This window comes from Heterodontus francisci, chromosome 1 (genome assembly GCF_036365525.1).
Source record: "Heterodontus francisci isolate sHetFra1 chromosome 1, sHetFra1.hap1, whole genome shotgun sequence".
In the NCBI taxonomy this organism is placed as follows: Eukaryota; Metazoa; Chordata; class Chondrichthyes; order Heterodontiformes; family Heterodontidae; genus Heterodontus; species Heterodontus francisci.
The window spans coordinates 285,931,586-285,945,055 of record NC_090371.1 but is presented as its reverse complement, the minus strand read 5'-3'; the positions used below and the strand labels follow the sequence as shown (position 1 = coordinate 285,945,055).

Below are 13,470 nucleotides of genomic sequence, written 5' to 3'. Positions count from 1 at the left end.
TTCGGGTCAGTGACCCTTCTTCGGAACTGACAAATATTAAAAATGTCACAGGTTATAAACAAGTGAGGTGGGGGTGGGGCAAGAGATAACAAAGGAGAAGGTGTAGATTGGACAAGGCCACATAGCTGACCAAAAGGTCACGGAGCAAAGGCAAACAATATGTTAATGGTGTGTTGAAAGACAAAGCATTAGTACAGATTATGTGTTAACAGACTGAATATTGAACAGCAGCAAGTGCAAACCTGAGAAAAAAACAGTGGGTAAGCAAACTGAACAAACTAAGATGAAATGAAATAAATGCAAAAAAAAATGCAAAAAAAAAGATTGTAAAAAATAAAAGAAAAAAGAAAAAATAACTAAAAATGAAAGTAAAATGGGGGGCTGTCATGCTCTGAAATTATTGAACTTAATGTTCAGTCCGGCAGGCTGTAGTGTGCCTAATCGGTAGATGAGATGCTGTTCCTCGAGCTTGCATTGAAGAGCCGATTTATGGACGTTAAATCAGACCTCAGACGTAAAATTGTAATCAATTGCTTTGTAAACGACCTCAATTACCTTTCAATTACTTGTATATGGGCGGAGAGCGCAGACTCGCTCACGCCCGACTTTCAACGTTGGTAAAATGACGTCTGCGCGTAATGACACCGGGGACACTGCCTGACGTCATCGCACTTCATTTTACCATCCGGACGCCTCCGAAGAGACATGTTTAATGCCGGTAAAATTCCGGTCAATGTCTCTACCTCCTCATTTACAGTGACATTGGCAGGACCCTCTTCTCTAGTGAAGATGGATGCAATGTATTAATTTCATACCTCAGCCATGCCCTCTGCCTCCATAAGAAAATCTCCTTTTTGGTCCCTAATCAGCCCCACCCTTCTCTTAACTACCTTTTTACTATTTATGTTTATAAATAGATCCACCATTGACATGTTGTTCTCCCTTCACCAGCTACAGGAGAAATGCCGCGAACAACAGATGCCCCTCTACATTGCTTTCATTGATCTCACCAAAGCCTTTGACCTCATCAGCAGACGTGGTCTCTTCAGACTACTAGAAAAGATTGGATGTCCACCAAAGCTACTAAGAATCATCACCTCATTCCATGACAATATGAAAGGCACAATTCAACATAGCGACGCCTCATCAGACGCCTTTCCTATCCTGAGTGGCGTGAAACAGGGCTGTGTTCTCGCAGCTACACTGTTTGGGATCTTCTTCTCCCTGCTGCTCTCATATGCGTTCAAGTCTTCAGAAGAAGGAACTTTCCTCCACACAAGATCAGATGGCAGGTTGTTCAACCTTGCCCATCTTAGAGCGAAGACCAAAGTACGGAAAGTCCTCATCAGGGAATTCCTCTTTGCTGACGATGCTCCATTAACATCTCACACTGAAGAGTGTCTGCAGAGACTCATCGACAGGATTGCGGCTGCCTGCAACGAATTTGCCCTAACCATCAGCCTCAAGAAAATGAACATCATGGGACAGGAAGTCAGAAATACTCCATCCATCAATATCGGCGACCACGCTCTGGAAGTGGTTCAAGAGTTCACCTACTTAGGCTCAACTATCAGCAGTAACCTGTCTCTTGATGCAGAAATCAACTAGCGCATGGGAAAGGCATCCGCTGCTATGTCCAGACTGGCCAAGAGAGTGTGGGAAAATGGCGCACTGACACGGAACACAAAAGTCCGAGTGTTTCAAGCCTGTGTCCTCAGTACCTTGCTCTACGGCAGCGAGGCCTGGACAACGTATGTCAGCCAAGAGCGACATCTCAACTCATTCCATCTTCGCTGCCTCCGGGGAATACTTGGCATCAGGTGGCAGGACCGTATCTCCAACACAGAAGTCTTCGAGGCGGCCAACATCCCCAGCATATACACCCTACTGATCCAGCAACGCTTGAGATGGCTTGGCCATGTGAGCCACATGGAAGATGGCAGGATCCCCAAGGACGCATTGTACAGCGAGCTCGTCACTGGTATCAGACCCACCAGCCGTCCATGTCTCCGCTTTAAAGGCATCTGCAAACGCGGCATGAAGTCCTGTGACATTGACCACAAGTCGTGGGAGTCAGTTGCCAGTGATCGCCAGAGCTGGTGGACAGCCATAAAGGCTGGGCTAAAGAGCAGCGAGTCGAAGAGACTTAGCAGTTGGCAGGAAAAAAGACAGAAGTGCAAGGAGAGAGCCACCTGCGTAACAGCCCCGACAACCAATTTTATCTGCAGCGCCTGTGGAAGAGTTTGTCACTCTAGAATTGGCCTTTATAGCCACTCCAGGCGCTGCTTCACAAACCACTGACCACCTCCAGGCGCTTACCCATTGTCTCTCGAGACAAGGAGGCCAAAGAAGAAGTTTATAAAAGATTGTTGGATTCCCTTTTATGTTAGCTGTTAATTTTTTCTCACACACTCTCTTTGCCCTTATTATACCCTTTTTCAGAACTCACCTGTACTTTTTATATTCATTTTGGTTCCCTACTGAATTAGGAACCTGACATTTTTCATAATATTTTTTCTGTTTCATTTTAATCTCTATATCTTTAGACATTCAGGGAGCCCTTCCTTTCTCATCATGGAAATGTGTCTACCCTGTACCAGAACTACCTCTTCTTTGAAAACCTTCCATTGCTCAATTATTGTTTTACCTGCCAATCTTCGATTCCAATACAGCTGGGCCAGATCCGTTTTCAACTCACTGAAGTTAGCTCACCTCCAATTGAATATTTTCACATTTAATTTTGCCTCATACTTTTGCATAACTACTCTAAATCTAATGATATTGTGATCACTGTTTCTCAAATGCGCCCCACTGAAACATTCTCCACATACCCGACCTCATTCCTGAGAACAAGATACAGCACTGCTTCCTTCCTCATTGGGCTGGAAAGATACTGATCAAGAAAGTTCTCTCTTGTACACATTTCAGAAATTCCTCCCCCTCTTTGCCTTGTCTACATCCCAGTCTATATTACTATAATTGAAGTTCCCCCAGTACCACTACTCTGTAGTTCTTACATCTTTCTGCAATTTTCCTGCAGATTTTGTTCCTCTATCTCCTTCCCACTATTTGGTGACCTCTAGTTTACATCCATTCCTTAACTCTAATGAAATAGATTCTGAACATCGTCCCTTTATAATGCTGCAACAATATCTTTGGTCAATACAGCCACCCACAGCCTCACCCCATCCTTCTTTTCCTTCCCCATCTTCCTGAATACTTAGTATCCGGGAATATTAATTGTCCATTCCTCCCCTTGTTTTGAGTCAGGTCTCCACTATTGCCACAATATCATAATCCCATGTGCCTGCAACTCACTGACCTTATTATAAAAACAAAATACTGCGGATGCTGGAAATCTGAAATAAAAACAAGAAATGCTGGAACCATTCTTTCCACAGATGCTGCCAGACCTGCTGAGTGGTTCCAGCATTTCTTGTTTTTATCACTGACCTTATTTATCATTCTCTGTGCATTTACACACATACATGCCAAACCCACCTTAGCCTGTAAAAAGCATCTTACAAAAGCAAACTAAATGCTTTGTTTTGTGTATTGAGGCATGGTTACAAAAGCCAGCAGAGAATCTTTATCTTGTTCAAGACATTTGTTAGGCACCAGAAAAGAATCCAGACAAATTGGCTTTGAAATCCTTCACCAGTCCATATTCAATCACCTCAGCAACATCTTCAATGCTGCATGTCATTGCCCCCATTAATAAGGTGAATAATCTATAATTGAAATAATGGACTATACTTTCTCAGCCCTTTGGAGATGGGCTGGGAGGTGGAAAGGCTGGCAATATAGCAGGGAAGGCGTTGGGAGGGGAGCCTGACATGCTTCTGCCACGGTGGCATATTGGCAGTGGCGGGAACCTCAGTGGTGCAGCTGCCTACTGGTCAGCCAATTGAGCCACAAAGTGCACAATTAAGGGCCACTTCCTGCCTCTACGGAAATTTTGCCTGTGTCGGGAGGGCCCGCTGCCATGTGGGGAGACTGCCAGGTAAAATGTCCACTCCATGACCCATGGAGGGGACCCCAGCAGCAATGACCGCTCCCGTGACTAATGCCCCACTGCTGGAATGTAACCCCCCCCCCACACCCAATAACCGAGGCCTGCCTGCCTGCCTGATCCTCGCTTGCTGCAAAGAAACTTACCTGGGTCTTCGAGAGTGCCTTGGCATGGAGGCACTCTCATCCTTGTGCTGCAGTCTCAAAAGTGGCCACCACTAACTGCTGAGGCTGCTGAGTTGCCAGCCCTCTGTTAATTGGCCACCACCAGCAAAATGCCTCCCCAGGGTTCCACCGCCCGCCCGTGTAGGATTGGCTCCCGCCTCCAGCCCTGGTGGTGGGACTCGATCATCATTGGAAAAATACAGCCCAATATATACAAGATCACCCCCAACACCTCTTTGGCAAAGGGAGGGTATGTAGTGGGGGCGGTTTGCCCTGGAGGGCAATCGGTGAGGCACAGTGTACCCGATCAGGCAGGCCCACCCTCATCCTGCAAGGAGGGTGCCAGGTTTTACTTGGCCGCCCGCCTGCTGCCGGTAAAATTCCAGTGGCAGTGGGAGGAGGCCTGGGGCGGGCTTTTTCTCACCACTGCAGCCCCTCGTAAAATTGCAGCAGGGGCGGGAAGGCGTAGGGAACGGCGCTCCCTCCCCACACCCGCCTCCCACACAATTCTACCATCACCCTCCTGCGACGGGCGTGAAATTCCGGCAGCTGCTGAACGGTGGTGGGGGCGGGGCCTAATGGTAGGGGCGGGGCCCGGTGGGAAGGGGCGGGGGCCTAATGGCAGGGGCGGGGCCCGGTGGGAAGGGGCGGGGCCTACTGGCAGGGGCGGGGCGGGGTCTGGTGATGGACGGCGGTAAGGGGCGGGGCCCGGGACGGCGCGATGTTGATAAGGCGCAGGCGCGGCGGTGCTCGGCCTGTCGGTTTGTTGTGGGACCGGGTTGAAGATGTCGCTGGAATTCGAGCTCTGTCCCGGGAGGCCCATCGGCGGCGACCACCCGTGTTTCATCATTGCCGAGATCGGCCAGAACCACCAGGGCAGCATGGACATCGCCAAGCAGATGATCCGTATGGCCAAGGTGGGGAGGCCCGGGGTGCCAGCCGGCTGGAGCCGGGCACCGGGGAGCTGCGGGCGGTGTAGCTGCTGAGGGGGATGAGCCTGGCTTTCTCACTAACGTTGTTGTTGTACAATTCCTGAATTATTATAAAGTGGCGCTTCCCTGTTTTGTAATGAGGAAATGCCGGAAATATTCAGCATCTTCTGAGGGAGGAAAACAGTTAATGTTTCCGCTTCAAAACCTTTCATCAAAAAGATTGTGAGGAGTCTGGATAGAGGGGAGGGGAGGGGAAGGGTCTGCTCACCTTAGAGTGGTCAGTAATTAGAGGGTATAGAGTTAAAGTGATCGGTAGAAAGATTAGAGAGGAGATGAGGAACACCTTTTTCATCCAGAGGATGGTGGTGGGTGGGGGGGTGGGGTCTGGATCTCAGTGCCTGAAAGGGTAGTTGAGGCAGAGACCCTCAACTCATTCTAAAGGAGTCTGGATATGCACCTCAAGTGCTATAATCTCCAGGGCTATGGACCGAATGCTGGAAATTGGGATTAGAATAGGTGGATTGCTTTTTGTCTGGCACAGACACGATGGGCCAAGTGGCCTCTTTCTGTGCCTTAAACTTTCTATGATCCGAACTCCAAAAATTTCCCTCTCTGTTCAATTGATGAACTGAAGCAAAAACTAATTGCAAAAGTATATCCATCAAATCTACCACCAGCTTCTTCTGACCTTGTAACTAATGGGAAAGGGTAGGGGCTTTGTTCCTTTTTCCCCTTGACTTTCTCCTACCTGTCCGTACATTTGCTTTGTCTCATTCTGTGTCTGTTGATCTAACCCTTGTCTTCAGTCTGCCTCTGCCCTGCCCTATATGTCTTCCACTTTGTCTCTATGGCTGCTTTTTTTCCTTTGTTGATTCTCCTGAAGCTGTTGATTCCAGGCAGATGACATGGATCTTCAGTGCTGCCAAGCTGTTTGTCTGTTCTCTACCCTACATGTGCACTCCCTCTCTGTAGGAGGGACACTGGAATAGCCAGGGTAAGAAGAACAAAAAAGGTCTGTGATATGGCGGAGGGCAGAAGGGATTAAATGACACAAGGGGATGTTGGTGCAAGGCAGAGTGGGTGGTAATGGGATAGGCAAGTTATTGGCTTTCTACTATCTCCAGCTAATTCAGTGCCGTGTGAAGATTGAATCTAGGATTTTTATTGTCCTTGGCTGCTGAATCACCATGAAGCCCAGCACTTTGATCTTTTGATAGCAGGGGAGTAAGTTAGTGCATTGATTAGTATCAGAGACCTCTTGTTGCTGGGAGGTAGCCTTTTTGTTATCTGTTTCTGTGGGCAAATCTTTCCCTTTCCAGGGAACAAGATTTTCTGATTTCCTCTCCTCCCTAAGGTACTTGATTCTCAGTGGAACAGGAATTGACAGATGCTGCCAGTTCTGACATCTGCTCCATTCTGCATGTGTGGATGGGTCATGATCAACACAACTTTCATTTATATAGTTAGGGTGGCGCAGTGGTTAGCACTGTAGCGTCACAGCTCCAGGGACCCGGGTTCAATTCTGGGTACTGCCCGTGCGGAGTTTGCAAGTTCTCCCTATGACCGTGTGGGTTTTCGCCGGGTGCTCCGGTTTCCTCCCACAGCCAGAGACTTGCAGGTTGATGGGTAAATTGGCCATTTAAATTGCCCCTAGTGTAGGTAGGTGGTAGGGAATATGGGATTACTGCAGGGTTAGTATAAATGGGTGGTTGTTGGTCGGCACAGACTCAGTGGGCCAAAGGGCCTGTTTCAGTGCTGTATCTCTAAATAAATAAATAAAATAAATAGTTCCTTTTAATGTAGTAAAATGTCCCAGGCACTTCAGTGGAGTGTAAATTGGACTAAATTTGACACTGAACTGCATAAGGCCATATTGGGACAGGTGAGTAAAAGCTTGGTAAGAGAGTTTTAAGTGTCTCGGAGAGCCCAGTACTGCTGTTCACAACCTAATGGCTTTGGTCAAAATGACTCCTTAGAATATTTTAAAACAACCTGTTTTTCTTCAGGTTTGCACTTGCTGCTGTTCAATATTCAGTGTATTCACACCTAATCTGTACTAATGCTTTGTCTTTCAACACACCATTAACATATTGTTTGCCTGTTCTCTGTGACCTTTTGGTCAGCTATGTGGCCTGGTCCAATCTGCACCTTCTCCTTTGTTATCTCTTGCCCCACCCCCACCTCACTTGTTTATAATCTGTGACATTTCTAATATTTGTCAGTTCCGAAGAAGGGTCACTGACCCGAAACGTTAACTCTGCTTCTCTTTCCACAGATGCTGCCAGACCTGCTGAATAATTTTGTAAATCTGTGCTGTCTGTTTTTCGTTGTAGGAATGTGGGGCAGACTGTGCAAAGTTTCAAAAGAGCGAATTGGAGCACAAATTTAACAAGAAAGCTTTAGAAAGGCCTTACACATCCAAACATTCATGGGGAGTCACCTATGGAGATCACAAGCGCTACCTGGAGTTCAGTCATGAGCAGTATAAAGAGCTCTATAAATTTGCACAAGAAGTTGGTATCTTTTTCACAGCATCTGGAATGGATGAGGTATGTCCTACTTCGAGGTTTATTTTGCCAGTTTGTGTCTATTTTGATTCTAAATGCCATTTGTATGAGCAGACTTTTTAAAATCCAGTTCTGTACAAAGTCTGATGGAGAGAAGAGAATTTCACTCATAATTGCAAGTTGCACCTCTTTACTGTGCTAAACATGGATTGCATTTAAAAAGGGGATAGTGTGGTGCAAGCCTTGTTCAACTTTTCCTCTTGATATCACATGGGCTGATTGTCTCTGCATTTTTAGCAGGGACCATTACATGATGACCACACACATTGAGAAACTGTAGGTATGCTGCTCAGTTTCCCATAGAATATTGAGAGCAGCACAACTGTTTTGGTGAAGGCTCTCCAGCAGCACTCCGCTCAGTGAATTAACCCTCAATTATTAGGACGCTGGTAAATCAAACATTTGATCAAATGAGGTAACCACAGCAGGTATCTAGTAAGAATGCAGTAGGAGAGGTGGGGGTGGGGTGGTGGTGGTCAGTATTTGCTAATGTGAATCAAGATGACCAGACTCTGTTTGTTTGTCTGATTTAAATAAACAGGGCAGTATGAGGGTGAGTAAAATTGTATCCAAAATCTTTCCTACCTGGTTGAAGAAATGTTGAATTTCCAGCAGAGGATGCTGGCAGTGCACTCTTCTACAATGTCAAGAAGCACTTCTTGTCCATGTTCTACTCAGTCAACCAATACACTTATGAAACCTTTTTTGGTTAACTCAAACTGTACTTTTTCTTCCTTAACCCTGTGGAATCTTAACTTGTTCTGTTTGCTTGAGTCAATGGTCATTTAATTATTTGAGTATCTCTGCAATGGGCACAGACTGGAATCCAGATTGTTGAAATGAGTTGAAAGGAAAAAGGTTAGCAATCAATAAGGAGGTCTAGAAATGGAAAGATACAGCAGAACAAGAAGATAAGTAACAATGTTAGAATGAAAGGGTAAAATATATGATCAAAATCCATGTTAGTGACAGGCTGAGTATTTGTTCCTCTGTTTTGCAGATGGCAGTTGAATTTCTTCATAAACTGAATGTACCTTTCTTCAAAGTTGGTTCTTTGGACACAAATAACCTTCCATATTTAGAGAAAGCTGCTAAGAAAGGTAACAGTTGCATAATATTCCATTAATAACTGTTCAGTTTCTACTTGTACTGATTATTTCTTTGTTGGCAGGCCGTCCAATGGTGATCTCCAGTGGGATGCAGAGCATGCAAACAATGAGAGACGTTTACAAGACTGTGAAACCCATCAATACTAAATTTTGCTTTCTCCAATGCACCAGTTCATACCCACTGGAGCCTGAAGACGCTAACCTGCGTATCATCACGGTCAGTATAATGCCAAAACATTGAATGTTCCTAAAGTTGAGTTCACCTATCTGGCTGTACTTGGAATGAACCTCCCATTGTATTCTTCATTGTCTGACAATTGCCTTTTTATTCTCTCCCTACCTTCCCCACAGTTTGTAGAATCTTGCAGCAAAGGAGGCTGTTCAGCTCATGTTTGTGCCAACTCTTTGAAAGAGCTCTCTCATTAATCCAAAAGCCCTGCAAATGTTCTCCAAGTATTTATCCAGTTCCCTTTTGAAAGTTATTATTGAATCTGCTTCCACTGCCCTCCTCGGCAGCACCTTCCAGATTACAACTTGACTTTTTTTTCCCATCTGTCTCTCTCTGGTTCTCTTACCAATTATCTAAATCTGTGTCTTCTGGTTATTGACTCTCCTGAAACTGTTTCCAGTGACTCCCTAATTACAAACTGCAGCAGGGTTCCCTGCTATTCTTCCTTTGTCTGCTTTGAGGATACTGCAACCTGACACCTGTAAACAGGCAAATCTGTTGAAGTCCAGTTAAAATAAAAGCACTAACTCTGGCACCTGTTCTTTTTAAAGATTACTCACTTAAGTTGAGAGACCTTTATAGTGGGTAAGGTGAGTTTTCCTGATGGAACTGGCTATTAAATGCTTCTTGAAACTGGAATCTCATGGTGTTATTTATCTCTAATTTTGTTGTTTGTGTATTGTTCTTCACTTATGCATTCTGCATATGCCTACAGGAACTTGACCAAGCTCATTTTGATTCTAGGAAACCTGTGCTGAACATGCCTAAAAAATGAGTTCAGTTGGACAACTTGTATTTATAAAAGCACCTTTAACAAAAAAAAATCCCAAGTCACATAGAAGTGACTTTGGGCAGCGCAGTGGTTAGCACCGCAGCCTCACAGCTCCAGTGACCCGGGTTCAATTCTGGGTACTGCCTGTGTGGAGTTTGCAAGTTCTCCCTGTGTCTGCGTGGGTTTTCTCCAGGTGCTCCGGTTTCCTCCCACAAGCCAAAGACTTGCAGGTTGGTAGGTTAATTGGCCATTATAAATTGCCCCTAGTATAGGTAGGTGGTAGGGAAATATAGGGACAGGTGGGGATGTGATAGGAATATGGGATTAGTGTAGGATTAGTATAAATGGGTGGTTGATGGTCGGCACAGACTCGGTGGGCTGAAGGGCCTGTTTCAGTGCTGTATCTCTAAACTTAAAAAAAAAAAAGTGTTTATAAAGCAAAATTTGACACAGCTGCATAAGGAGATATTAGGGGAGATGACCAGAAGCTTGGCCAGAGGTAGATTTTTAGGAGTGGCTTAGTGGAATTCAAGGTGGAGGGAATTCCAGAGCTTATCTTTTTCAAGTCTGCATCCTTTGCACCTAAGGGAGCGGAGAGGAGGGCCTTACAAGGGAACGGCCAGGGTGAGATTCATCTTTTTATTGGGGACTTGAGCATCTAAGTGAAGGTGAGGGTGTGGGTGAGGAAATCAGTAGCTGAAGAATGTCTGGCAATGAATTACTTTGAAGTGCCGTGACTGCTATTCTGTGGAGGAACACCAGTTATTAAAGGTGTTGGAGAATATTCTTTTTATAGCAGGAAAACCAAAAGCTAGCCACCTGTGTAAGATAGTGAAATAATCAAAGGGCCATCAAAAAGCCAAAGGATTCTTACCATGCATTCAGAATGGAGTGAATTATAGACCCACAGCACCTACAAGGGCAAAGACAGCAGACACATGGGAACAGCACCGCCTGCAATTTCCCTTCCAAGTCACACACCGTCCTGACCTGAAAATATATTGCAGTTCCTTCAACATTGCTGATTCAAAATTCTGGAACTTTCTACCTAAAAGCACTGAGTATGTTCAACATAGACTGTAGTGGCTCGCAAACTTAATATCATTGACCCTCCGATGCGCTTCTGGCCACATCTGCTTAGACTGCGTATTTCCATCTCTAACATTCCCTGACTGTTCCATCCCTGTGCTGAAACCCTCATCCATGCCTTTGTTAATACCAGGCTTGATTATTCCAACTTGCTGCTGGCTGGCCTCTCGTCTTCTACCCTCTGTAAACTTGAGATCCTCTAAAACTCTGCCGCATGAACTTTAACTCAAGAGGTCCCATTCATGCAACATAGCTGTGCTCACTGACCTACTGTGGCTCCTGGTTCACCAAATTTTTAAATGCCTGCATAGCTTCATCTCTTCCTATCCCTGTAATCTCCTCCAGCCCTATATCTTGCACGATATGTACATTCCTCCAATTCTGGGTTCTTGAGCATCCACAATGTTAGTTCCACAATTAGCAGCCATGCCTTCAGCTGCCAGGCCCTAAGCTCTAGAATTCCCTCTCTGCCTCTTTACCTTGCTTTCTTCCTTTTGGACACTCCTTAAAACCTGCCTCTTAAACCAGTCTTTTGGTTATCTGCCTTAATTTCGCCTTCTGTGGCTGTATCAAATTTTGTTTGCTGTGCTCCTGTGAAGCACCTTGGGACATTTTACTATATTAAAGGTGCTATATAAATGCAAGATGTTGAACTTGTTGACAATATTTGAGTTTTAAGTATTCAATCACTCACCGTAAAGCAATAGCTGCTTGTTAGAACCCTGTTTTCACTACATAATATTGTGAAGGACTGAGCTTTAATGTTACAAATCATGAGCTTTTATCTAAGGCCCTGACTCTTCTGATGGTCAGAAGTAAAATGAATCCCTATAGTTTTCTGACTGTATTACAAAAAAATTAATGTCCTGAATTTCCAGCAGGCTGGTGTGGGGGGAGGGCTTAAGATGCTTTTAATCTGCAATAACGTTTCTGATGGCAACACTGGTGACGATTGGTAAAATGTTGGCCATTTTGCCTTTAACTAGATGTAGTTTGTCAAAGTTAAATAGATCATGTTCATGCCCTGCAGACAGATGTGAATTTTTTTTCTTACTTCCAGGAATTCAAAAAGGAATTTCCAGATATTCCTATTGGATACTCTGGCCATGAAACTGGAATTGCTATAAGCATAGCAGCAGTTGCAATGGGAGCTAAAGTCTTGGAACGTCATGTGACCCTGGACAAAAGCTGGAAGGGCAATGACCACCAAGCTTCACTGGAGCCCAATGAGCTGCAAGAACTGGTTCACTCAATCAGGACTGTGGAAAAAGCATTTGGGTCTTCTATCAAGCGTCTGCTGCCTAGTGAGATGGCCTGCCACAACAAGGTCAGTTGTACTCAAATGGTTTGTGTACAGTGTTGAATAAAATCAATCCTTAAAATGCTCAAAGCATCTTTTGTTTTCTTTTGGGCCAGTGCTTTAATAGATTATTCAGTGCCATCTTGTGCAGGCAAGGAAAGAAAGTTTTTAGACTGTATTCAGAATGTTTTTTTTTCAAGTTTAAAGCTTTGTACAAGCACTCAAAACTAATCTCGTGGTTGTGTGGACAGATGAGAAATTAGCAGGGGTGTTGGCTTTTTCCGATGAGATGACTGACATAAAAGTAGCGAGTGTAGATGAAATACCATATAGAAGAAATTAGTGGCAGCACACTAGTTTAGGAACAGCTATTTTCCTATGGAATTATAAATTACTTCAGTTAGTATGACCAAGAGTTTAACATTTTGCATGTTTTAAAGCAGTTAAAATGTTTTTTGTATTTTTTTTTTAGCTTGGCAAATCAATAGTAGCCAAAGTGACAATTGCAGCAGGGACAGCACTGACCCTGAACATGATGACCGTGAAGGTGTCAGAACCCAAAGGCATTGAGCCAGAGGACATCTTTGAGCTGGTGGGGAAGCAAGTTAAAGTCAACATAGAGGCAGATGAAACGATCACTGATGGCATGATTGAAAATTATAGCAAGAAGTCCTAAGTTTATACAAGTGGTGCATGAACTAGATATCTTGGAATTTAAATTGCCAATAAAAAATCTCCTGTATTAAATCAAGCATTTTAACTTAAATTTATATTTTGGAGTTTAATCAAGGGAAAGTCACTTTTACACTTCTGTAATTACTGTCTAGCAAATCAATAAAAACTAAGTGCTGTATCAAATGAGACTTTGTTAAATTCTGTTATCAATGTTGATCTTTTTAATGCAGAACTTGTAGCTTTAAGTTTTGAAAAGGACAGGCTACAAAGAGATGGATGGGTTAAATGAGTGGGCAAAGATCTGGCAAATGGAGTAGTAATATGTGGAAAATGTGAAATTGTCCATTTTTGGCAGGAAGAATAAAAAGGAAGCCTATTATCTAAATGGTGAGAGATTGCAGAGCTCAGATACAGAGGGATCTGGGTGTCCTAGTGCATGAATTGCAAAAGGTTAGTATGCAGGTACAGCAAATAATTAGGAAAGCTAATAGAATGTTTGTTGCAAGGAATTGAAAACAAAAATAGGGAGGTTATGCTTCAGTTATACAGGGCATGGGTGAGCCCACATCTGGAGTCCTGTGTACTGTATTGGTCTCCTTTTATTTAAGAAAAGTTGTAAAT

General features: G+C 44.3%; 1 protein-coding gene across 1 annotated transcript; it reads left to right on the top strand.

The window, feature by feature from the left end:
• The first annotated feature begins 4,891 nt into the window (after positions 1-4,891).
• nansa (N-acetylneuraminic acid synthase a) lies at positions 4,892-13,032 on the top strand. Its single transcript, XM_068047339.1, has 6 exons — positions 4,892-5,093; positions 7,442-7,657; positions 8,676-8,775; positions 8,847-9,001; positions 11,935-12,201; positions 12,647-13,032. Exons 1-6 carry the CDS (start codon positions 4,962-4,964, stop codon positions 12,848-12,850), a joined length of 1,074 nt encoding a protein of 357 aa, XP_067903440.1. The 5' UTR covers positions 4,892-4,961; the 3' UTR covers positions 12,851-13,032.
• The last annotated feature ends 438 nt before the right edge of the window (positions 13,033-13,470 follow it).

Bases quoted from the DNA above. Each gene is read 5' to 3' on its own strand.
- nansa (XM_068047339.1), top strand. From the start codon at position 4,962: ATGTCGCTGGAATTCGAGCTCTGTCCCGGGAGGCCCATCGGCGGCGAC. The intron at 7,658-8,675 runs GTATGTCCTACT...TCTGTTTTGCAG, and splicing joins CAGCATCTGGAATGGATGAG to ATGGCAGTTGAATTTCTTCA. The intron at 12,202-12,646 runs GTCAGTTGTACT...TTTTTTTTTTAG, and splicing joins AGATGGCCTGCCACAACAAG to CTTGGCAAATCAATAGTAGC.